General features: G+C 40.1%; 2 protein-coding genes across 2 annotated transcripts in view; both read left to right on the forward strand.

Moving 5' to 3' along the window:
- Positions 1-26,568, forward strand: part of LOC127418537 (zinc finger protein 91-like) — a 275,803-nt gene extending 249,235 nt beyond the window's left edge. Inside the window, exons 10-13 of the mRNA XM_051659117.1 lie at positions 6,229-6,311; positions 6,407-6,438; positions 9,251-9,476; positions 22,717-26,568. Of these exons, the coding sequence (XP_051515077.1) occupies positions 6,229-6,311; positions 6,407-6,438; positions 9,251-9,476; positions 22,717-24,524 (2,149 nt within the window). The 3' untranslated portion in view covers positions 24,525-26,568. The remainder of the gene's footprint in view (positions 1-6,228; positions 6,312-6,406; positions 6,439-9,250; positions 9,477-22,716) is intronic.
- LOC127418773 (gastrula zinc finger protein XlCGF26.1-like) overlaps positions 1-26,879 on the forward strand; it is a 129,749-nt gene that overhangs the window by 47,007 nt on the left and 55,863 nt on the right. The gene's annotated exons all lie outside the window — the stretch shown is intronic.

Raw genomic sequence — 26,879 nt, forward strand, 5'->3', positions numbered from 1 at the left:
CTTTTACATTTTTCCACATTTTCTCTCGGGGGGTACCCCTGAACCCCCATAATGTATCTTTCTTTAGTCACAAGGCCTGGTCTGCTGTCATTCAGCTTCAAAACAAATTTGTATATCAAAGTGTTCACTCGGTTGATGAACTTATTGAAATATTTTAATCTTTTGGTAGAATATTTCCCGACCCCACTACTTTGGCTTTGTCTCTGGGGCCCCAGTGTCATAATCCTTGCCTAGATTTGAAGAGACTGTTTTGACTTGATTGTTTTTTGTTTTTTTTCTATTACAAAGTACTATTGCTGCCAACTTGTACATTTAATAACTATTTCATATATGTCATTTCATAGCTACAGCCCACATAGCAATTTTTGTCTGGCCCAGCACCGGTCCACATACAGCAATGAATTACGGCCCTCTAGTAGCCCAGATCCGGATTTTCAGACAAGGGCCATGCATGGGCCATAACTGGCCCAAATCTCAGCCAATCAGTAGCCCATAACCGGCCCTGCACTGGGCCAGAACATGTATAATGTCAGTACCGAATCTCAGCCTTATGTATACCATATCAACACTAGCCTTTAACCAGAAACCCCATAATGGAGCCACACCCAAGCCTCATCTAAACCAATATCTGCACAGAATCTCTTCCCAGCCATAATATCCCCAAATCATATAGGAAAATAAAAGAAAGTGAAACGCAACCAAAACTTCATTTTTGCCAAGACAGACTTCAAGGGTGAAAGATGTTTGGTGCACTAGTTCTTGTGATCTATATACAGAGAGAGAGAGAGAGAGAGAGAGAGAGAGATAAGCAAATATAATATCAATGTTTTTATACTGTTTACAGAAAATATAACCCAGAATAGCGACAGAAACCTACATTTTACTTTAACTTTTGAGAAGTCATTTTTGACTTCATCTTCCCCAGGAAAAAGGATGTTCTTCGGTCTAATGAAGCACTTTATTAAATTTTGGTTGTATATTATACATGTTCTCACACAGAAAAAATAAAGATAACTTACATTCTTCTTCGTTTGACTTCTATTGGAGAATCCTCTGTCCCAGGGTCTTTGTGTTCAACATCTTCTGGTAGTATTAACCTTGCTTTATTGTAATTATCTACAAAAAGGGGACTGTATCCCATACAGTCCATTGTTTTCCACAGGCAACATTTCGAATTAATGAACTTGACAGAACTCTGACATAGCATGTGAAATTATACAATATGGCTTTATATGTCAAGGTAAGATATTATTCTGCATGTGTGGGACATGAATACACAGATATATCGCTATAAACAGAATCTACAAGACTGCACTAGCCTAATGTGAATAGTCTAGCATGGTGTGGGATCCATCCTTCTCCAGATCCTTCCTAAACTTTTATTGCCTTGATGACATCTGTTTTGTTTGGTGGACACATACAGTACATTCATTTGTACATTATATTACACTTTGTTTAATGCATGTCATCTCATTTTGCTCCTGTTATCAGAAGTCCAATTACTCTCCATGCCTAAGTCAGTTTGTCTCAATTCCAGTTTTCATTGACCACAAAAACAACCCCTACAGGGAAGGAAAATGAAAGACACTTATCATTATGAATCACCATTATAATCACAATATTGGCTGGTGTATTACATAGACGCATATTAAAACATGTATACATTTCTGCCCTTGTTATTTTTAAATCATGCAGCATTAGAAATAGGGATGCTTATAATTAACTGGTAAACCGTTAACCCACAGTAAGAATTTTGACCGATTAATACTATCAGTTAAACAGTTAAAAAGGGTAATTTAGAATAGTTTGCTGCATGGTAAAAGCAAAATACGCTATGCATATCAATCAACTCATGGAGGCGTGCCGACACGTGCAACCATATTCTCCGCTGCGGGTCTCACAGTTAACAGACTGCGCACCAGACTAACCCCACAGCATGTCGACATGTTGCTGCTTCTGAATAAAAACCAGTAGACAAGCTGTCCGCTATGCTGAGGACTGAGGTAGGCCCGGCCTGTTTATTTTTATTGTGAGGTCTGAAAAATGCGACTATAAATGATCAAATATTTTCCTACACGGTCTAGACTATTATGCCGGTTCTACACAGCGCACTCGACGCCGGAGGATTCAGTGTGTGTTTTCGTTTTGTTAATCTGTTAATTATTTAAGTGAAATATTTTTCGTGTGTGCCTATCTATTTTATTCCGTCTGTTTTACTCCGTTCACAGCAGCGCTGCAGGTGCGCGATGGTGTGAATCCTCATGTTCTTTTGTTTATGCTGCTATATGCGCATGTAAAAATAAACCCCTTCTTATGAAAAAAATACAATCGTTGGTATTTTTTAATGGGTCACAGACACTCGTCCATTCTGCTTTATTTAATTCTAATTTAACATTCTAGTCTGGTCAGTTAACAGTTAATGGTCGGAGAACGAGCGTCGGCTATTGGTCAGGAACACAATTCAAACTGAGCATCCCTAATCAGAACCTGCTAAAAATAAGATAAGCAACTGAACAATAAAGCACTGTAAATTATAACAGATTACATCACTGGAGATGTGAGATAAAGTTGGTCAGTGTTGGGTGCAACAGACTACATTTGAATAATACAATCGATTACTGTTTCATTATGATTACATACTGATTACATTATACATCAGACACTGCAATGAATTAGTAGCTATTTAATTTGTTTGGTAGGCCTTGCGCATGGGCGTGAAATATGCGGTTGATGTGGGTGACGTGTCCCCCTCACTTTCAATAAAACGAAAGTTCGTACCCCCCATTTTTTTCACTGGCCTCTCATACAGCAAATGTCTAAATGTGTAAATGCAAAAGTTCAAATTCACTGGTCAATCGCGTAATTCATTGGAGTACAATTTTTAATCAATTGACAGCCCTAAAAATATATTTCTTGTACATTTATTTTCATCTTGCGCTAAACATTCTGTCCTCCTCACTTTTGAAATGATTGCTACGCCCCTGGCCTTGTGTGATAGTGTTAAAACAATGAAAGTGGTCTCGTTCCTCATGTACTTAGACTACAGAAATAACAACTTACAAGAAGACACAAGGATAATACCACAGTGCAATGCAGTGTTATCATAGAAGCATCGCTTACCTCGCAGCACTCGTTGAAGAAAAAAGAGGCACGCAGACACACATGCTTGTGTGGTTTTGATTCACATTCGGCGGGAATACACAGCGCAACAGCAGTTTAAATTTGAACACCCAACGGCCAATGGTCTGGATGTAGAAAAGAAAGTCCCACCTTAAAGGTAAAAGATCCAATCACATTTTAGATTCAGACATCGCCTGTCAGTCAACTCGTGTACGTGCATGCGCTTTAGCTGAACAGTCAGAAAAAATACGTTTTTTTTTTAAATGTTGTCTGTGTCTCGTTTCGAAGGCTGTGTCCTCCGGAGGTCGCATTTATCGGCCGCATACGTCATCAAGATTGTCTCGTTTCAGAAAAACGAGTTGGACACTCTGAATGCAGCCTTCGAATGTGACCTTCTTTCACGGGTATTCGGAGGATGCATGAGGTGTATCCTTCGTGGGCACTCACAACCCACAAATCTTTGCTTCAATGGAAATGAACATCATTTGTCTAAAAAAAATGACACCAATTTGCTCAAAAATATGATGTTCAAATGCAAGTAATGTTAATTCCCAAGTTGAAGTACCGCAGTACTTCCAAAGTATTAAAGACTAAAGTACACCAGGGTGCCTGGGTAGCTCAGTGGTAAAATACGCTGGCTACCACTCCTGGAGTTCACTAGCTCGCTAGTTCAAATCCCAGGGCATGCTGAGTGACTCCAGCCAGGTCTCCTAAGAAAACAAATTGGCCCAGTTGCTAGGGAGGGTAGACACATGGTAGGTTGTACATGGGGTAAACTCCTCGTGGTCACTATATTGTGGTTCATTCTTGGTCGGGCGCATGATGAGTTGAGCATGGTTGCTGCAGTGGATGGTGTGAAGCCTCCACATGCACTATGTCACATGATAAGATGCACAGGTTGATGGTCTCAGACATGGAGGCAATTTGGATTCGTCCTCCACCACCTGGACTGTGGCAAATCACTACGCAACCATGAGGACTTAAAAGCACATTGGGCATTCCAAATAAAAAAATAGACTAAAGTACACCTGTAAAATCTGTTTTCTTTTCTCTCGACATCATTATAACTCTCCTAAAATGTACCTCATACATTCCCTTCCAGAGGGACTTTGTTCCCTTGTCACTTAAAGTGCTCACGCTTGTTAAAGAGTGGTGTGCTGTCATAGCAACCATGTTCCGTTCCGTTTCCGTTTGTCCTACAAAGGTCGTCTCGTTTAAACGAGGCTTGATTAAAGGAGGACACTCGGTATATTGCAGCCTTCAAAAGACGCATCCTACCTAGCGCGCAGTCTTCAAAACGAGACACAGCTGTTATCTGAGCTACAGAAGCACACTTTATGATAACTTTGTAGTCAGTTATTACTGCTGAATTTAAATTTGTCCTTTGAATGTAATCTTGACCAACCTTAACCTATTTTTAATAAATATCAAACATTTTCAATATTTAACAAATGTGCTGGAAAAAATAAATATATACAAACTTGGGTCATGCAGGTGGCTTACGAAAGACTTATAACAATGAACAATGTCTTGATTTTTTGATTATAGGTTATTCTAAAATGTATAAAACTTATTATTTCTAAGAAGAAGAATAAAATCTAGGGATACATAATATATATATATAAACTCAGCAAAAACAAAATGTCCTCTCACTTTCAACTGCTTTTATTTTCAGCAAACTTAACGTGTAAATATTTGTATGAACATAAAAAGATTCAACAACTAAGACTGAACAAGTTTCACAGACATGTGACTAACAGAAATGGAATAATGTGTTCCTGAACAAAGGGGAGGTCAAAATCAAAAGTAACAGTCAGTATCTGGTGTGGCCACCAGCTGCATTTAGTAGCCCTAGCCTGCCCCTCACCCTCTGACCCAACAGGTCCCAGACGTGCTCAATGGAATTGAGATCCGGGCTCTTCGCTGGCCATGGCAGAACACTGACATTCCTGTCTTGCAGGAAATCACGCACAGAACGAGCAGTATAGCTGGTGGCATTGTCATGCTGCAGGGTCATGTCAGGATTAGCCTGCAGAAAGGGTACCACATGAGGGAGGAGGATGTCTTCCCTGTAACGCACAGCGTTGAGATTGCCTGCAGTGACAACAAGCTCAGTCCGATGATGCTGTGACACGCCGCCCCAGACCATGACGGACCCTCCACCTCCAAATCGATCCCGCTCCAGAGTACAGGCCTTGGTGTAACGCTCATTCCTTCGACGATAAACGCGAGTCCGACCATCGCCCCTGGTGAGACAAAACCACGACTCGTCAGTGAAGAGCACTTTTTGCCAGTCCTGTCTGGTCCAGCGAAGGTGGGTTTGTGCCCAAAGGCGACGTTGTTGCTGGTGATGTCTGGTAAGGACCTGCCTTACAACAGGCCTACAAGCCCTCAGTCCTGCCTCTCTCAGCCTATTGCGGACAGTCTGAGCAATGATGGAGGGATTGTGGTTCCTGGTGTAACTCGGGCAGTTGTTGTTGCCATCCTGTACCTGTCCCGCAGGTGTGATATTCGGATGTACCAATCCTGTGCAGGTGTTGTTACACATGGTCTGCCACTGTGAGGATGGTCAGCTGTCCTTCCTGTCTCCCTGTAGCACTGTCTTTGGTGTCTCACTGTACGGACATTGCAATTTATTGCCCTGGCCACATCTGCAGTCCTCATGCCTCCATGCAGCATGCCTAAGGCACGTTCACGCAGATGAGCAGGGACCCTGGGCATCATTCTTTTGGTGTTTTTCAGAGTCAGTAGAAAGGTCTCTTTAGTGTCCTAAGTTTTTATATTGTGACCATAATTGCCTACCGTCTGTAAGCTGTTAGTGTCTTAACGACCGTTCCACAGGTGCATGTTCATTAATGGTTTATGGTTCATTGAACAAGCATGGAAAACATTGCTTAAACCCTTCACAATCTGTAAAGTTATTTGGATTTTTTAAAAATTATCTTTAAAATGCAGTGTCCTGAAAAAGGGACATTGCTTTTTTTTGCTGAGTTTCTATATATAATCAGTGTAACTTTTCAAATGTGGACCATGATTCACAAGCCTTATCTGGGCCACACACCTCCCACCAATAATGGGCCCTCATGTTGTTTGCTGTCATGTATACAGTGCCGCCATTGCCAGACATGCTCCATCTTTGGCTGACAGGATGCATGCTGTTGCCACTGCTGCCATGACCACATTTGGGCCAAGTCCGTCTGTTATGTGGGACATTGATCATTTAAACTTTAAGATACCGATTTATTGATGTGAACTTGAACTGAACTTTGTCATCTCCTTGTTGCAGACTTGTGCTGTAACATCGGGGAAGTTGTTATTGTATGCCAATTTATTGTCACAAATGTGGCACGTTAATTGATTATAAGTTTAATCCAAAGTAAAATACCGGCAGACTATACTGGAAAGCAGATGTGTTGAAGGGCTATATTCCGAATAAAGATTGTACAGAGTGTTTGCGATGATTATGATCACATTGCTTTCATGTACTTACTTTTTATAATCTCCATGTATGATATAAGATCCATTTAAAAATGTTCAATTAAAGAAAAATTTTCATCCCAGAATCGATTACAGAAAATAACAGGTTTAATCATTGTAAAAGTGGAGTTATATCCTCACGGTTTGAGTGCAGTGAATGGGAAAGCGGTGACTTGCAAGTTGTGACCGAATGCAATGTAAATAAAACATAGAGATGAAAATGCTCCAGTGTCAACAACTGGATCATATATAACATACAAATGGGAGATGAACATGTTGCAATAGCGAAAACAATAACATTAAAATACTTAAGTGTGGTCCCTTCGGACTTGAGTTGAGTACAATAATCCACTGGGAGTAACCTGAACAGCGTGCAGCTCCTCATGAACCAGGAAAACTTTGCCCTGATAATCACCTCACTCAGATACTATTATACATTAAAGTGGAAGATGACACACATGGTGAAGTGCTGTGTTAATCCAAAGAAATGATTAAACAGCTGATGTTTACTGCAAAGTGCATCCAATTTGGCTTAATTTATTTAGAAAACTGCAATCGTCCATAGACAGATCGATGGGTGGATGTTTGTTTACGTTACTATTCGGAACTGGATGTGACGACACGCGTACTGTGATAAAGGCTTATAGTCTGCCGTGAGCATTCGAAAGATGGCCAACAGTGGACTGACTTACTGACTTAGAGTTTCATGAGGCGGTCTGAGTATGGTTCGCTTTTGGGTCCTTTTAGGGGGGTCTGAGACCATTTGGGTTGTTCACATATACACATTATACCGCTCTGAGAGCGCTTGGAGTACTCAAACTAGGTTTGAAAATGCCCATACCTGGTCACACTGAGACCTTTTAAATGATACCAAACATAAATATTAAAATCCCTTACAATGACAAAGAACGTTATAGAGTATTTTCATACTGTCATTCTGAGTGATTTGAGACTAGAGAGAATGACATGAGAGTGAATAGTGGGGGAGAAGTGACGATATGTTGAGAGGGATCCTGTGAGAAAGGCATTCACTCTGCAGGGTGTTTTCTTATGTGAAGATGTAAATTGTGTGTTAGTGTCTGTGTCTTTTCTCGCAAAGTTTCTTTGTTCTCTTGGGAGTTCTGAATGCAGACCCCTTGGCACCCTGCCTCACAATTAAATTTTTTTAATTAAACCAGGAAAGATTTTTCAAATATTTGTTAGAAAAAAGATGGAATGGGAAAAGCAGGATGATGAGGCTGCAGGAAAGGGCAGAGAAGAGAAGACGTCAACAAGACTGCAATATTTGCTTTTAACGTAACTTGTTATTGTTTGAAGATTATGCCATTTTAAAAGAGTTCCTATTAAAATATACAGTTTGTAAATGGCATCAACAAAAATAGTATGCTGGCAATTGTATCAATACTTTCAATAAATTCAAATATAAAACTGAGCATTTTAAAACTGAAAACTTCATTTTCAAATGACCAAAGTATACAAATAGTGTTGATTTATTAAAAGTTTGCTTACTCAGCTACAGAATTGCCACAATGAACGCATGCAATCATCATTTGAAGTCTGGATAAAAAGCACTGAATCCACCTTCGCTCACCACGCACCAGTGGACACACATCGTTTGAGAATATTGATGAGCAGCAGGACTACAAGCTAATAAGAGCCGTTCTGTGTAAACACCTGTGTTACTGACTGAACTGTAGGCCTACAGATCCCCCTTGAGGACAAAACAAAACATGTTTAAATTGATTGTACAAGCTACCAAACTGATAGAAAGCAAAACCCAGCTGCCAGAGTGACCTGTGACGCATCGAAATTCACCAGCCAAACTGAAAATGTACCTGCATTTGGCTCTTGGTGGGTGTTAATTTCAGACCCTGATCCTTTACCTGAATCACATTGTTTATTTGTCTTTTCCAGAGTCTTGTTAGGTTTTAATGAACTCACATTGGCTGAAATCTTAAAATCATCTATTTTTAGTTTGTTAAAGTTGAGATTGTAAGCTTTGAAATGATGTGATATGACTGTGACTCTGTGATGATGAACGGTACAGATGTGATTGTGTTGTGTTTGTCAGGAGCTGGAAAAGGTTTCCTGTCAATCTTCAATGTGTGTGACTGATGGGACCTCCACAGAATGTCAGGATTCAGTGTGGAGCGGCAGAGATCAGTCCACACCACAGCGGCTGCTGGACAAACTCTCTGAACAGAGATCCAGAGACACACAGGACTCACAGCTCACTTTACTCTGTTCTACTGATGCTCAGGAGAGTGTGTGTGACAGTAATCAGGGTGATCAAACCTCCACAGAGTCTCTGACTTCTGTCTGTAACACTGGAGAACAGCAGATGCTGCAAACACCAGTGAAGATTGAAGTGAAGCAGGAGGAGATAAAGGAAGAAAACACAGCAGAGGAACAACAGAGTGATGAAGATGATGAACAGCAGATGTTGCAGACACCAGTGAAGATTGAAGTGAAGCAGGAAGAGATAAAGGAAGAAAACACAGCAGAGGAACAACAGAGTGATGAAGATGATGAACAGCAGATGTTGCTGACACCAGTGAAGATTGAAGTGAAGCTGGAAGAGATAAAAGAAGAAAACACAACAGAGGAACAACAGAGAGATGAAGATGATGATGAACAGCAGATGCTGCAGACACCAGAGAAAATTGAAGTGAAGCAGGAGGAGATAAAAGAAGAAATCACAGCAGAGGAACAACAGAGAGATGATGATGATGAACAGCAGATGCTGCAGACACCAGTGAAGGTCTGTTCAGTGAAGCTGCTGGACTGCAGGAACCTGATCAAGATGAGAGGAGAAACCACAGCAGAGGAAAAACAGAGTGATGAAGATGATGAAGATTATGATGATTTTATTCCTTCAGGTATTATTCTTCCTTTAAAGTTTAACATTTTCATGTCAATCGACTGTCATGTTAGAATCTGTTGTAAGAAAGAGGTTTTATCATTCAAAAGGTGCAAAAGCATTTGCTTTTAATTCTGACTGGTGGTTTTCATGTGAAGCTTTCAGTGTTCTCAGGTCGACGCAACACCATATGGTAATACAAGTCATGTGTTCAATGGAGATGTTAAAGGTGTCCATAGAAATGGATATAAGACAGGGAGAGAGCAGAGCCAGAATTAAAATTTTCCGATAGGGAAGCATGTTTGATATGACACAATGTACAAATATTTAAGAGTGTGCTATGAATGTGAATTTGTATTTCAAGTCAAGTCATTTTTATTTGTATAGCGCTTTTCACAACACACACCGTTTCAAAGCAGCTTTACAGAAAATCATGCATTAAAGGTGCATTGAGTAGTTTGGAGCCAATTTAAAAAGTTTTACACATTAACAAATGAATTGTGTTTTTGTGAAGTTTGATCCGAATGGTGTACACTCACATGAAATGAAGACTGTACTCATAATAGTTTTCTATAAAAAGTGTTTTATTCTACATGGTGCAGGTCACCCCCTTCAATGTGTTTCACCATGCTGAAATTGCATGACCCACGTTGTTTCACTAAATGTCGAAGAAGAGAATCCTCGTGCACGTAGACTGCTGCCTGTGTAGATACTCCATGTTTAGAACATTGTTGTTTGGTGAAACGAAGAGTGAAAAGAATCAGAATGAGCTTTATTGCTAAGTATGCTTACACAAGGATTTTGTCATGGTGACAGAACACAGTGGAGCATACTTATTTATCATGCTTTAGCAGCAGAGACAACGGGAGATCCAGTACCTGTACTGCCGAAGAAGCAAAAAAAGGTCTGAAGCAACTTGCTTCAAGCAAGATGACAGAAAGGTAATGGTAAGGCATCTACATCTTCATTAGTTTAGTGGAAAGTAGCTTGGCACAGCGATTGTTGTAGATTTTGAGTAAACCATTACGTTGGTTGCTTGGAAATAAAACGAAATCTTTAAATACAGTATTCATGGACATGCTAAATTTGATCATCAAAAACAATTCTAATCTTTCCTTTACCATAACATTCTGTATCGCTAGATAATTGAGGTTTATTTCATGCTAAGAAGTTGTCTGATAAAGGTAATAACTGTCTTTAGAAATAAAGAGAAACGTAGACAGTCTCCAAAGATTATTGATGTGAGGGACAATAATAAACTGTCCTTAACAGTAGAAGCATGTTCACTTGATTTCTGACGTTTGTTTTTTGGCAAAGCAATTATACAGTGCATCCAGAAAGTATTCACAGCGCTTCACTTTTTCCACATTTTGTTATGTTACAACTTATTCCAAAATGGATTAAATTCATAATTTTCCTCAAAATTCTACAAAGAATGCCTCATAATGACAACCTGAAAGAAGTTTGTTTGAAATCTTTGCAAATGTATTAAAAATAAAAAATGAAAACATATCACATGTACATACAGGTGCATCTCAATAAATTAGAATGTCGTGGAAAAGTTCATTTATTTCAGTAATTCAACTCAAATTGTGAAACTGGTGTATTAAATAAATTCAGTGCACACAGACTGAAGTAGTTTAAGTCTTTGGTTCTTTTAATTGTGATGATTTTGGCTCACATTTAACAAAAACCCACCAATTCACTATCTCAAAAAATTAGAATACATCATAAGACCAATAAAAAAAACATATTTAGTGAATTGTTGGCCTTCTGGAAAGTATGTTCATTTACTGTATATGTACTCAATACTTGGTAGGGGCTCCTTTTGCTTTAATTACTGCCTCAATTCAGCGTGGCATGGAGGTGATCAGTTTGTGGCACTGCTGAGGTGGTATGGAAGCCCAGGTTTCTTTGACAGTGGCCTTCAGCTCATCTGCATTTTTTGGTCTCATGTTTCTCATTTTCCTCTTGGTTCAGGTCTGGTGAGTTTGCTGGCCAGTCAAGCACACCAACACCATGGTCATTTAACCAACTTTTGGTGCTTTTGGCAGTGTGGGCAGGTGCCAAATCCTTCTGGAAAATGAAATCAGCATCTTTAAAAAGCTGGTCAGCAGAAGGAAGCATGAAGTGCTCCAAAATTTCTTGGTAAACGGGTGCAGTGACTTTGGTTTTCAAAAAACACAATGGACCAACACCAGCAGATGACATTGCACCCCAAATCATCACAGACTGTGGAAACGTAACACTGGGCTTCAAGCAACTTGGGCTATGAGCTTCTCCACCCTTCCTCCAGACTCTAGGACCTTGGTTTCCAAATGAAATACAAAACTTGCTCTCATCTGAAAAGAGGACTTTGGAACACTGGGCAACAGTCCAGTTCTTCTTCTCCTTAGCCCAGGTAAGACGCCTCTGACATTGTCTGTGGTTCAGGAGTGGCTTAACAAGAGGAATACGACAACTGTAGCCAAATTCCTTGACATGTCTGTGTGTGGTGGCTCTTGATGCCTTGACCCCAGCCTCAGTCCATTCCTTGTGAAGTTCACCCAAATTCTTGAATCGATTTTGCTGGACAATCATAAGGCTGCGGTTCTCTTGGTTGGTTGTGCATCTTTTTCTCCAACACTTTTTCCTTCCACTCAACTTTCTGTTAACATGCTTGGATGAGCTCAATTTTGAGTGTCTGTGAATACTTGTGTACATGTGATTTTTTTCGTTTTTTATTTTTAATAAATTTGCAAAGATTTCAAACAAACTTCTTTCATGTTGTCATTATGGGGTATTGTTTGTATAAACAATACCCCATAATGAATTTAATCAATTTTAGAATAAGGCTGTAACATAACAAAATGTGGAAAAAGTGAAGCACTGTGAATACTTTCTGGATGCACTGTGTTATAGGCATAATAAATAACTTTAGAAATTACCTCAAACACTGACATTTTCCAGATGGAAATGATATTCTAAAGCTGACGGAGGCAGCAGAGACGATCATGCTGATCCACATCGAAATAAGACAGTACAGTGTCTAATGCCACTGTCACACCGGTACTTAAAGTACACAAAGAAGAGCAATGCTAATGCTAGCTATAGAACTACTGAATGACCCTTTAACAGTAAATGAAACTGTAATATCTATAAAGTCTTAGAGTCATCATTGTGTAGTTTGATTAAATATGATTGTACATTGTGTTTAAAAATTAAACAATTAAATAATAATTGTATTTAGATCCCCTGTGAGCAAGCTGAAGGCAACTGTGGCAAGGAACACAAAACTCCATAAAATGTTGGTTAATGGAGAAAAATAACCTTGGGAGAAACTGGGCTCATTGTGAGGGCCAGTTCCCCTCTGGCTAAACAGCATGAATATAATGCCAATATTAGTTATTTGTGTGCAGTGCAAGTCATGGTTTAGAATTTGTAAACTATGGAAATGTTAAGGTCCAGTGTTTAAACAAAGATTTTGTATGAACTGTAAGATTAATGACTAATGTCTTTGAAGTCCATCCTGGATTAACTGCAGAAGTTCACATAGATGCATTGTCCTTTGTTAGTTGGCTGATGAAGGCTTTTGTAGGCAATTAATTGATAGTCTGTGTAATCCATTTCAAGAGTGTAGTCTGTCAATAGACAAAGGTGATGCAGGCAGAGATCAATGAGGTGCTTCGCAGTTCAACCGGCAGGTAATTTCAGTGAGGTTTGGGTGGGGTCCATCCTATGGTCAAGGTTCAGGCAGTGGCATATGAAGTATCCGAGTTGGAATCAGTTCATCCTCTGAAGTCCACCGTAAAACACTGAAGTGATGTCTGGCTAGCACTGGCTGTAGTTTGTTGTCATCACTCAGCGACACGTAGCAGTGGAGTCTGACACCAAGCAGGAACAGAACTGGATCTGGCCGGCTCTGGTAACCTCGGGATATGAATCCCAAGTTGAGACATGGAAACAAATAGAATAATATTAGCGTAGATGCCATTACATTTTTTGCAGAGTTATAGCTCATGATAGATGTTTCTGGTTCTATCAGGAAGACTCTCAGATTTGAGTGAGGTTTTAGATTACATTTATTTGATGAATATAAAACAGCAATGTCATGTCTCTCTTTGGGGTAAGACCCGTCTGGCGGTCCGAAGTTGTTGTACTCGGAACCATCAGATCCTGCCGGAGATGGGAGGCAGGGACGATGAGCTTACCCCAAAAGAGATAAATAAAATACTACCCCCAAAAGAGAAGATCCGGTCAGGTTACGAACCAGGTCTTGTGTTGCCGTTCAATCTAGAAGATCTAGAATTGACACTTGGCATGAAAAATTCCATATCCCTGGCATGGTTGTGCAATACATTTGCAGTAGGAAAAGCCGTGCTTGCATTTATGGATGCTTTTATGATAGAGGGCTTTTTTTTTTAGATGGATTTTGTCCCAGAGTGTGATTTAAAAAAAATTAGGCCATTGTTTAATTGTTATCTTTGCCAAAAGGCAAACAGCATGCATAAAGCCATACGATAATGGCGATGTTGTTGTGCAATACCCTTTGTTGAAAGATATCCCATGTTGGTTTGGTGGTGGTGTAGTGGACTAAAGCACTGAACTGGTAAGCGGAAGGTTGTTGGTTCAATCCCCACAGCCACCACCATTGTGTCCTTGAGCAAGGCACTTAACTCCAGGTTGCTCCAGGGGGAGCCCCTGTAATCGGGGCATTGTAAGTCACTTTGGATTGTCAGCCAAATGCATAAATGTAAATGCTATGAGCCTTCCAAAGAGGGCGAGCTAGGCTTGTGCAGTACCTATGCAAGGAAAACCATGCTGGGATTGTGAAAGCCTTGGAGGGTGGATGTGGTTATGCGGTGTCCTTGGCAGGACAATAGACAGCTTAAATTTGATAAGTGTGGAAAAGATGTGGATGGGCAGTGAGGCCCCAGACCACCACCAGATAGGAATGAAAACGTATGGCTGACGAGGCTTGAGCATGTGTAATGATTGAGGGTTGGGTCAAGTATATTTCTGGAGGATGAGAAATACCAGCGCCCAAGCATCTGATTGTGGGTTCTGGTAGTCCTTGATGAGCACCAATTCTGATAGTGTGCCTCGAGACTAGGGGAGGGGCTGCAATATTTGAGGGATCAGATGCGAACCGTGAACAAGTTTCCAACTGTGCGGGGGGGGTGCAGGATGAGCTGGAGGTTATAGGTAATGTTATGCTACAACCACATCCCAGGTGGAAGTTTAGGGGTGTTAGAGAAAAGAGGTGCAATCCTGAACGAGATTGACTGAGGAATGGGGTTCAGTTGGCGCTCTGCCATGTAAAATGTCTAAGTAGAGGCTAAGGAGCCTAGAGGAGGACAGCCTTTGATATGATGGCGGTAGTTGAGTCTCAAATGACGATACGTTTGCATGCCAGTGGGGGACCCCATAATATGCTGGTGATGACGATAGGGTGATTTTGAAGATGCGAATGTAGGGGAGTTGGTGTGAGTTAAACATTTTGTCTGACCATTTCCCTGCAAACCATGATCCTATTCGGTTGCCTCAGGACCTTCAGAGGGTGCACGTGCGTGAAAAGGGTGTTTTCAGGGTTTTGTTATGGAAAAGGGGGAAACTGTTCCAGTGATTAGCCACGAGGATCAAGTTAAGGTCTGATCAGCAGCGGTAGTCAATAGATACATTGTCAGAGTGTTATCGACGAAATGCTAGTGAGGCTAGAGATGGAGCGGCCTTGATGAATGATGCACATGCGAAATGAGGTGGCCCAAGGGGGTGGGAGATTGAATGTGAAACTGGTACTGCTCGGGAAGCAGGAAATGCGAACTAATGATAGGTCTAGTAGATAGAGAGGTGGGGAAGCTTGCGTCAGTGGCAAATAGAGCATAATCGAAAAAAAAAAAAAGATTTAAAAAAAAAAGTTTATTAGCCCGTAAAATCAGCAGACCATGCATGGTCCATGACATGCAGCTCCAGTGGACTGAATATCGGTATCTGCTTCGAGAAAACCAATACGGCACTGTGATGTCCAGAGGAACGAATCATACTGCCTGCTGCTAGATGAGAGCTGCCCTGAATGCAAAATATATATATATATATATATAGTTGTGCTCAAAAGTTTGCAAACCCTTGGAGAATTGGTAATATATATACCATTTTTAAAGAAAACATGAGTGAGCAGGCAAAACACATTTCTTTTATTTCTTATGGGATTCATATTCAACTGTAGGTAATAACAGAATGGCACAATCATAAAACAAAACATGGCAACAATGGAAAAAAATAAATGACCCCTGTTCAAAAGTCTGCATACCCTTAGTTCTTAATACTGTGCATTGCCCCCTTTAGCATCAATGACAGCGTGCAGTCTTTTGTAATAGTTGTCTATGAGGCCCTAAATTCTTGCAGGTGGTATAGCTGCCCATTCGTCTTGGAAAAATGCCTCCAGATCATGCAAAGTCATTGGTCGTCTTGCATGTACCGCACAATTGAGATCTCCCCAGAGTGGCTCGATGATATTAAGGCCAGGAGACTGTGATGGCCACTCCAGAACCTTCACCTTTTTCTGCTGTAACCACTGGAGGGTCAACTTGGCCTTGTGCTTAGGGTTATTGTCATGCTGGAAAGTCAAAGAGCTTCCCATGCGCAGCTTTCGTGCAGAAGAATGCAAATTGTCTGCCAGTACTTTCTGATAACATGCTGCATTCATCTTGCCATCAATTTTCACAAGATTCCCTGTGCCTTTAGAGCTCACACACCCCCAAAACATCAGTGAGCCACCACCATGCTTCACAGTGGGGATGGTATTCTTTTCACTATAGGCCTTGTTGACCCCTCTCCAAACATAGCGCTTATGGTTGTGACCATAAAGCTCTATTTTGGTCTCGTCACTCCAAATTACAGTGTGCCAGAAGCTGTGAGGTGTGTCAAGGTGTTGTTGGGCATATTGTAATCAGGCTTTTTTTGTGGCATTGGCGAAGGAAAGGCTTCTTTCTGGCAACTCGACCATGCAGCTAATTTTTGTTCAGGTATCGTCGTATTGTGCCCCTTGAAACAACCACACTGTCTTTTTCCAGAGCAGCCTGTATTTCTCCTGAGGTTACCTGTGGGTTTTTCTTTGTATCCCGAACAATTCTTCTGGCAGTTGTGGCTGAAACCTTTCTTGGTCTACCTGACCTTGGCTTGGTATCAAGAGATCCCCAAATTTTACACTTCTTAATAAGTGATTGAACAGTACTGACTGGCATTTTCAAGGCTTTGGATATCTTTTTATATCCTTTTCCATCTTTATAAAGTTCCATTACCTTGTTACGCAGGTCTTTTGACAGTTCTTTTCTGCTCCCCATGGCTCAGCATCTAGCCTGCTCAGTGCATGCGTGTGAGAGCTAACAAACTCATTGACTATTTATACACAGGCACTAATTGCAATTTAAAAAGCCACAGGTGTGGGAAATTAACCTTTAATTGACATTTAAACCTGTGTGTGTAACCTTGTGTGTCTGTAACAAGGCCAAACATTCAAGGGTATGTAAACTTTTGATCAGGGCCATTTGGGTGATTTCTGTTATCATTGTGATTTAAAAAGGAGCCAAACAACTATGTGATGATAAATGGCTTCATATGATCACTATCTTTAAATAAAAAACATCTATCTTTAAATTTTTTGCATGATCAGTCATATTTTCAAAATCAATGCCAAAATTTCACAATTTCTGCCAGGATATGCAAACTTTTGAGCACAACTGTATATATATATATATATATATATACGCACACATTGAGTGGAATGAAAACATTGATAACTACTGCTGTCTATTCTGTTGAGTGAAGCAACTACCAACAATTCTGGCTCAATACTGCTGCCTACTGGAGGATGTATAAAACTTAATTGAATGCAAGACTTAATTAATATTAAGAATAATACTAGTGGGGTCCTGGGTAGCTCAGCAAGTAAAGATGCTGACTACCACCCCTGAAGTCGCGAGTTTGAATCCAGGGCATGCTGAGTGACTCCAATCAGGTCTCCTAAGCAACCAAATCCTCTGGTTGCTAGGGTGGGTGAGTCACATGAGGTAACCTCCAAGTGGTCGCTATAATGTGGTTCTTGCTCTCGGTGGGGAAGCCCACGTGCCCACAAAGCTCGAAAACCTTTTTATTAAGGGATCAAAATTAACTCTAACTAAATCAGACAAATTTGCTGGAAATAAAATGCCCAAATACTTAATGCCCTGTTTGGGCCACTGGAAGGTGCCTGGCTGGAAAGCTGTTACTGGGCAGTATGCTGTCAGAACCAGAGCTTATCCTGAGATAATCATCCTGTATCCTGAGAACTTAGAAAAGGAATTAATAATTCTGTGGAGGCAAGGCATTGATCTAGTGGGGTAGAAGATGTTTAATAAAATATAATCTGCGTAAAGCAAAAGCTTATGCGCCACACCTCCCGCCATCACCCCTGGAAAATCCTCCTCCTTTCTTATCGTGGCTGCTGATGGTTCCAGAGCAAGACAGAACAATAAATGGGAACGAGGGCAACCCTGCCGGGTGCCCCTATCCAGAGTAAAATAATCTGAAATTAATCCATTTGTTTATACCGCCGCTACCGGGTGTCTATAAAGTAACTTAATCCATCCAATAAAAGTATTCCCGAATCTGTATATTTCCAAAATCTTAAAAAAGATAATCCCATTCAACCATATGAAATGCCTTTTCGGCGTCAAGTGAGATGGCAGCGACTAGAGTCTGATCATTCGCCACTGACCACATGATATTGATGAAACGCCTAATGTTATCAGAAGAGCTGCGGCCCGAATAAACCCCACCTGATCTATATGTATAAGAGATGTCATAACTTTACTTAATCAGTTAGCCAAAATTTTTTACAATATTTTAATGTCAAGCTGGATCAGGGAAATTGGACGATAACTCTTACACTCACTTGGATCTTTGTCTTTTTTAAGAATCAGACTAATCCGGGCTTTTGTCATGGTTGGCGGAAGCTTTCCATTCTTTAATGATTCTGTATAAACTTCTAACAAAAGTGGAGCCAGTTCTGTAGCATAAGATCTAAAAAAATCAGTGGGAAAGCCATCTGGCCCCAGAGCCTTGCATGTTGGCAAGGCCTTAATTACCTCGCCCTGCTCCTCCAAGGTTATCTCAGAATCAAGAGAATTGTTATGCTTAGTCATCAGTTTAGGAAGTTCTAATGGTTCAACAAACTTTCTAATATCCTCATCAGTAGATGAAGATGTGAAACTATAGAGATCAAGATAGAATTCGTTAAAAGTATTATTAAAATAAATGGCCGAGGTAAAAATTTCACCACCAGCAGATTTCACTGAGGGAATGGTATAAAAAGACACTACACACACCGCACACGACAGCGCCAACCGGCGTCCATCCCTCTAAACTCAAACAGTCCATGTACGCCTACGAGAGCCCCTGCGACAACTTTGCCATCGGATTGCTCAAGTCCGGTGTTTCTATACAGATTTTGTGAGACAGAATTACATTACAGAAGAAAATCTAAAGGCAGAACCAGCACAAAAAGAAACAAGAAAGGCGCCCAGCTTCCTCGGACGGTCAAGTGAATGTTCAGCAAGAGAAGCTCACTTGGGGGCAACGTGAAAAACACACCACGACTTCCTCAGTCCATTGATTTTATGAAAGACATCGCTTGTTGTGGGCATGTAAATATTTTGTGGCCATCGTTAGTATCTATTCTCAATTTGGCCGGAAACATCAGTGCAAAAGCATTCCTCCATCGATGCAAGAGTTTCTTGAAGGAGTGTTACTGCACAAAACAAACTCTAGCCACTAAGCGGAACCAACACAAAAAGAAACAAAATGGCGCCCAGCTTCCTCAGACAGTCAAGTGTATATTCAGCGAGTCAAGTTTACTTGGGGGCCACATGAGAAACACCAAATGGCTTACTCACCCCATTGTCTCTATGAAAGACAATGCTTGCTGTGGGCATTTAAATATTTTGCAGCCATCCTTAGTATCTATTCTCAATTTGGCTGGAAACATCAGTGCATAAGCGGTCTTCTGTTGATGTAAGAGTTTCTTGCATTCCTTGAATTGATCACATTTCTCTCGTCGAATATGCAAAGTCTGGGAACAAGAAAATGCTGTGGTTTTTCCAAGAAAGCTTTCCGTTGCTCCTCGCCTCGCGTAACACAAGATCTTTATCGGATAATCTCAGAAATTTAACCAGAATTGATTGGGGCCTGTCACCCTCAGCGGATCTGCGAGCCGGGACTCTGTGAGCTCGCTCGATTTCCATCTTATGGCCTGCTATGTCGAGCAGACTCGGGAAGAGCTTGTCTAGGAATTTCACTATATCTCGATCTTCTTCATGCTCAGGAATTCCAACAATTCGGACGTTGTTTCATTGATTACGATTCTCAAGGTCTTCCAGCTTTTCTTAAACGTGCTGCAAATCTACTTTGGTCGCTAGTGGATTAGCAGCTAATTCCCTCTCCAATGACTCCAGATAATCAATCAGATTCATGTAACCAATTTAGAGAATTTTGCCTCCATTGCTGTAATTGATCGACGTATTACAGCAAGATCCTCCAGGTCCGCTACAACCTTCGCCAGCATTACAGACATGCTGGACAGTTGCCGCTGGATTTCTCCCGCCACACTGTCCAAACCAAGTCACTGGTCTGCGGGCCTGTCTGAGGTATCAGCTTGAGAACGTAAGTGTCTTTTAATATCTCCAGAGCCCGAGGATTTTGAATTCTTTGACATGTTGACGTTTTAGAACAGTTATATAGCAGGGTGTATCGAATCTCACTGGTTAATAACATTAAAAGAACGTGCAGAACGTGCAGAGCTCGTTGTTCACACGTCCGGCCCTCGCATGGTGCCACGCGACTCTCCGTATTTCATATCCTTGATCTTCAGGCTCTCTGAGTGGGGTGACTGCAGGTGTGGCTGAGGTGGTGTGTCAGAGCTGGTGCTTTGGAAAAGGAGTCCAGTTAGCTGAGTGCTGAATCTTGAAGTCCATTGTCCCATTGATGTTGTACCTAATAACATACAAAAAGAAAACATTTACAGAGTTTGAACACCACCATTTACACAGCATCATTAAACAGTTAACATACAATACAAAGTATAATTTTACATTACAGATTTAACAGCAAGTAAATGTGCCACATCATGACTTTTGACCTGGGCTGGTGAGAGAGACATGATTTTAGTTTGATAGTTACCTGTTAGTTCTGACATCATGGACAGTGGGGTCACCGAGTTTGATCCCTGGGCGGATAGACTTGCAGAGCCTCAGTTTGGTGAAGTCTTGGAAGTTATGGTCCACATTTCTGACTTCATACGGGTTGAGCTTGGACTGCGCTGTCTTCATCAGGGCAACGTTTTCAGCTGGGATATAGATTTCCTGGTTTCTCTCGATGACACTTTGCACTGAGTCACTTTCCATCTGTGTGTGCCCCTTCTCCAGGAACTTCTGAAAGACTACCTTCTTCATATCTGTGGAAAATTTAAGAAGAGCGTTGCTGAGCGTGTGTGTGTGTATGTCTACATTATCCACAGACTACTGCTGTGAAATGTGTCCATCTATCCATTCAACACTCATTAACACTCATTATACATTGTAATATCATTCCTATACAACTTAGCAATCATTTACACATTATTTACTCTACCTGTGTTCACTTCAAATTCCTCTCTCTCTCTCTCTCTCCACTCTCCACTCTCCAGTGCTGTCTCCTCATCCTCACTCTCTGAGCTGGGATCACCTACCCCTCCTTCTGGTTCTTCCTCTTTGTCACTCTCTCCATCTGTGCTGTCACTGTCTGTATCTGTATCTGTGTCTATAACTGGAGTTAGCTTGCTTGCCTCCTCATATGACACATTGACCATTGCACACATTTCCTCCAGGGACACAGACATTGCTAATGTATAAATTTTTTTTAAAACCCCGGCGGTCATATCAACTTAGTTTGCCTCAATAGGTTACAGTAGCCTCATGTTCAAATCAAATCCCTTTATTGTCACTCAACCATATACACAAGTGCAACAGTGGGTGAAATTCTTGGGTGCAGCTCCAAGCAACATGTTCATGTTGAAGCAAGAAATTGGTTATCTAGCTAACTTGATGACACATCTGTAATCTGTACTATACAACACTGATTTTACATAATGGTACATCTGCTGATGACAATCTTAAGTAGCAACTTATAAAATGAACAATAGGCTATAACATTAGTCTGATCATTTCTTGTCACATTGCTCGCTAGCTATGCTAGTCTCCTCAGTAAACAATTCCATCTGTAATCACAATGCTAAGATCAGAGCTAAATTTGATAGACAGGTACACTGCATAGTTTTAACTGAGTTTGCAACTACCTAGGGCTAATCTGAAAACATTATATTGAGCTATTTACCTCAGATGAAAGATCATTGTTTACCTTCAGCTCTGCTGTGTGCACCACTTCATTCAAGATGGAAGCGGGTTGGAGCTATGAGGTTATGCCGACAGTCTGAGGATCCAATGGAGTCACGACATTTAGTCACAAGCTCTTGTTAATATTTTGCATTAGTTAAATATTTGCAAAAATCACAAACAGACGTAAAGGGTGACCAATAGCATTGGTTTATGAAAAAAAATAAATATGGAAGATACGAGGCCTGACAGCGACGATATATTATATTTCTACACACAATATACAATTGCTTTATAAGGATACACAACACCTGCCAAAGCACTGCGGGGAATCAGGATGCTGAAACGGCCTGTTCACCAGCGAAGTGGAGTGATTTTCGCCGGAGCACTGCAGGGAAGCAGAGAGTCTTCTCGTTGCTGATTATTAATCAATATTAATATATTACAGTATTACATTATATTAAATTAGTATTAAATTATTAAAGTTGACTGGGTTCTAAAAATATATTGATGAGAAGTGGGCTGAGATCCTTTCACAAAGTTGACAAAAACAGTTGTGGAGGAAGTCTGCTGAGGAATCCACCCACTGCCAACACAGAAAGCTATAGGAAACACTGATGTACTCAACCCTCATGTTGTTCCAGACATGTATGACTTTCTTTCTGTAATTGTGGTTCACATTCAGTCTAAATGAATATAAACATGAAATGCAGTTATCAGCCAGAATTTATGGTATAAATATAAACCTTTTGCACAGCAAAAATCACAAATAAATACTGGACATTTGTTGTGTTCTGCCAATAAATTAGTGTTCAATTTGATTATTTAAATCTGTCACTCTTGAATTGATTTGTCAATTTACTGTGTTCATTGTAGAGCTGATTGAAGTGAAAGAGGAAAGTCAAGAGCTGAATGAAGTGGAGGTGAAACTTCAGGATCAGGAACATCATGATTTAATAACTATTGAAGAATCTTTGAGTGGCTCAAAAACTAACAAGAATTTCTCACCAGAAAACAATCAAAGAAGAGCAGCCAAAAATACTTTCACCTGCTCCCAGTGTGGAAAGAGTTTCAAATGTAAAAGCTGGCTTAATATGCACATGAGAGTTCACACTGGAGATAAGCCTTACACCTGCCATCAGTGTGGAAAGAGTTTCAAATGTAAAAGCTGGCTTAATATGCACATGAGAGTTCATACAGGAGAGAGACCTTACACGTGCCATCAGTGTGGAAAGAGTTTTGCATATGTATACTATTTCATGGATCATCTCCGCTCTCACTCTGTATTAAGACCATTTGAATGTGATAAATGTGGTAAAACATTTGTTTTGGCACTGAATCTAAAACGACATCTGAAGGTGCACACAAATGAGAAACCTCACAAGTGCTCACTCTGTGGAAAGAGTTTCACTGTGTTACAAACCTTGAAAACACATGAGAGAATCCATACTGGAGAAAAACCATACAAGTGCTCACACTGTGGAAAAACTTTCACTCAGTCACAATGCCTGAAAAAACATGAGAGAATTCATACTGGAGAAAAACCTTACAAGTGCTCACTCTGTGGAAAGAGTTTCATTGTGTTACAAAGCTTGAAAACACACAAGAGAATCCATACTGGAGAAAAACCTTACAAGTGCTCACACTGTGGAAAGAGTTTCACTAAGTCACAATACCTGAAAAATCATGAAAGAATTCATACTGGAGAAAAACCTTACAAGTGCTTACTCTGTGGAGAGAGTTTCACAGTGTTACAAAGCTTGAAAACACATGAGAGAAAACATACTGGAGAAAAACCTTACAAGTGCTCACACTGTGGAAAGAGATTCACTAAGTCACAAAACCTGAAAAATCATGAGAGAATTCATACTGGAGAAAAACCTTACAAGTGCTCACTCTGTGGAAAGAGTTTCATTGTGTTACAAAGCTTGAAGACACACGAGAGAAACCATACTGGAGAAAAACCTTATAAGTGCTCACACTGTGGGAAGAGTTTCACTAAGTCACAAAACCTGAAAAATCATGAGAGAATTCATACTGGAGAAAAACCTTACAAGTGCTCACTCTGTGGAAAGAGTTTCATTGTGTTACAAAGCTTGAAAACACACGAGAGAAAACATACTGGAGAAAAACCTTACAAGTGCTCACACTGTGAAAAGAGTTTCACTCAGTCACAATATCTGAAAAATCACGAGAGAATTCATACTGGAGAAAAACCTTACAAGTGCTCACTCTGTGGAAAGAGTTTCACTGTGTTACAAAGCTTGAAAACACATGAGAGAAACCATACTGGAGAAAAACATTACAAGTGCTCACACTGTGAAAAGAGTTTCACTCAGTTACAATACTTGAAAAATCACGAGAGAATTCATACTGGAGAAAAACCTTACAAGTGCTCACACTGTGGTAAGAGATTCACTGTGTTACAAAGTTTGAAAACACATGAGAGAAACCATACTGGAGAAAAACCTTACAAGTGCTCATACTGTGAAAAGAGTTTCACTCAGTCACAATACCTGAAAAATCACGAGAGAATTCATACTGGAGAAAAACCTTACAAGTGCTCACTCTGTGGAAAGTGTTTCAGAGCAGCAAGTGCTCTATGGAAACATGTAAAAAAGTATTGCCCAATTAGTCACAGTGAGCAAAAATCATCTTCAGGTCCAACAAGATCAAGTAAATAGCTGGAAATTCTGATAAACCCAAAGACACTGATATCACATGTACATCACCTAGATATCTATTTGATATGTGTGTTTACATCTGGAAGACTTATTTTTTAGTTATTTGTTCATCTGCAATATGTCTGTTAGATATTTCCTCTTGGATGTCAGTAAGACATTAAGCAGATGTATTTGAGGTGTTTATGATTTAGAATGTTTGTAAATCTGATCTTTTAAAGATGTTTAGCAGATGTTTATTGGGGGGCTTTCACACTGGCAGTTTAATCCAAAACAGAGCATGGTTTGCATGAAAAATGTGTAATGTGAAAGCTGTTTTGCAGACCAGGCAGTGGACCATGGTACCGAACCTGACACTACCTGCAGGAGGTGGTCTGATTGATGACGATACGGAAAAGCAACGGGGTACGACAGAATCATGAGTAGTCTGAAATAGGAATGGGTATTTTGGTCATTTTGTCTACTCGAGTACTCGGACTAATTACTCATTGAGTACTCAAGGGGCAATGACAAGTACATAACTATATATATAAAACATGTCTGACAAACGTCTTTGGTTGCTGAATTGCGTCTTGTTGTTCCAGTGTAATGTCTATTCATTTTTATAGTCTGTTATAAAATAATCTGTTACAAAATGTACAAAAGTTTGCATAATCAAAATATAATGCATCATATTTTGTCATTATGTGAAGGCTCGCTGCCCAACTAAATGAAAGAATGGACTTGATGTGCATCTGTCTGTTCTTCCTTCAGATTACCGTAGTAATCTTAGTAAGTGCACACCAGTTTTTTCGTGACTGTCTGAACCATCTATTTTGATATCGCTTTCAGTTTTGAAGATGCTGCATTCTGTTCCATTTAGCTGCGCTCTGTCTAGCTGTTTGAAACACTCGCTTGCTTTAAATGCGTTGAGTCCACTGCGACGCACCTGGTGTGTGTGTCCAAGTGTTTGCTCTTGTAGGAAAGCCCCAATACTCCGTATTGTTGCTGTGATAATTCATGAAGTGTTCCATTCAACTCGGAGAGTCTGAATTTTCACCTTTCAACTGGGGAAAGTGCAATGGAATGACACTTTATGTCGGACTTCTTACTTGAAAACTGGTGCGGAAATCTTCAGTTCCCATTTCATCGAGATGCAGGTGTGTGTTACGTCACTTAGGGCAGGGAGGTTTACATTCAGTAACAAACATTCACTTTAAGTGAATAATATCCATTAACATGTCAAAGTTCTAAAATTAAATAATAATAAAACGTGTTTAGCAAACATTTTGCAGAGACAGGTGTTCAAAATTCAGTTAATTACACTTTCTTTGTTTTGATTATCTTAAGAAAGCATTGCAGCATCGTATATTGGTTTGGTTGCTATGAGATGTCTCTTACAATCAATGTACCCCTCAAAACTACAATGTAATCAATCTCAAAATTAAAAATAAGCTCCCTCTTTGACATGTTTGTGTTTAGTTGTCACTGAATTTCGAATTAAGTGAAAAGTCTCATCATGCGTGATCACCATCGATCATCGTTTTCATGATCGATCATTGCTGCCATGTCCAAGTACCCGAGCACTCGAGTACCCATGCCCATCCCAAGTTGGTCTGAAACCAGATCAATGCTGCAGGGTGCATTGGGAACAATCGCACTCGGATTCGGACATCAGCAGTAGTAAATATTATATACCGAATGACAAAATATGATTTATGACCCTATGATTTATGGCCTAACACCTTTGACCTATGCTTCCTCTTCCTTCCTCCGGCTGTTGTACAGGATATATTTACACCATATGTTTGGTCAGGTGTTATGATATTCCCACACTGTAGCCAACACCACCCCTCCCTATTGTACCATCTGTTAATTTAAATGTGTTTAAATTATGCATCTTTAATGGTGTACAATGCTTGGTAGATAACTGTGGTGACAAAATAATGCTTGGTATAAAAAAACAATTTCTCTCAACTCGAACTCAATAATAGTGATTGATTAAATAATACAATGTTGTAATCACCAAGATGTTTTTTTTTTTTTTTTAACAATGACGAAGTAATATGTGGTGAATATTATTATTATTATTATTGTAAAAATAAAAAGTAGTATTACCATTTTAAGGGTTGTGGTGTGTTCCAATTCATGGTGATGTTTATCCTGTCCTTAAAGGTGCTATATGTAATATTTTTACTTTACTAAATCATAAAATGACCATAATATGTCATTAGAGAATTAGCAAACATGCTAAGTTGAAATACTGGCTTCTCCGATAAAGCAAAACAAATAACAGATTCCACCCAACCTAAAAAGCCTCTTCATCCGTCTAAAAACTACCATGACCAGAGGCGTAGTAAAACGAGGATAAATATTGGA

This window comes from Myxocyprinus asiaticus, chromosome 28, assembly GCF_019703515.2.
Source record: "Myxocyprinus asiaticus isolate MX2 ecotype Aquarium Trade chromosome 28, UBuf_Myxa_2, whole genome shotgun sequence".
NCBI lineage: Eukaryota > Metazoa > Chordata > Actinopteri > Cypriniformes > Catostomidae > Myxocyprinus > Myxocyprinus asiaticus.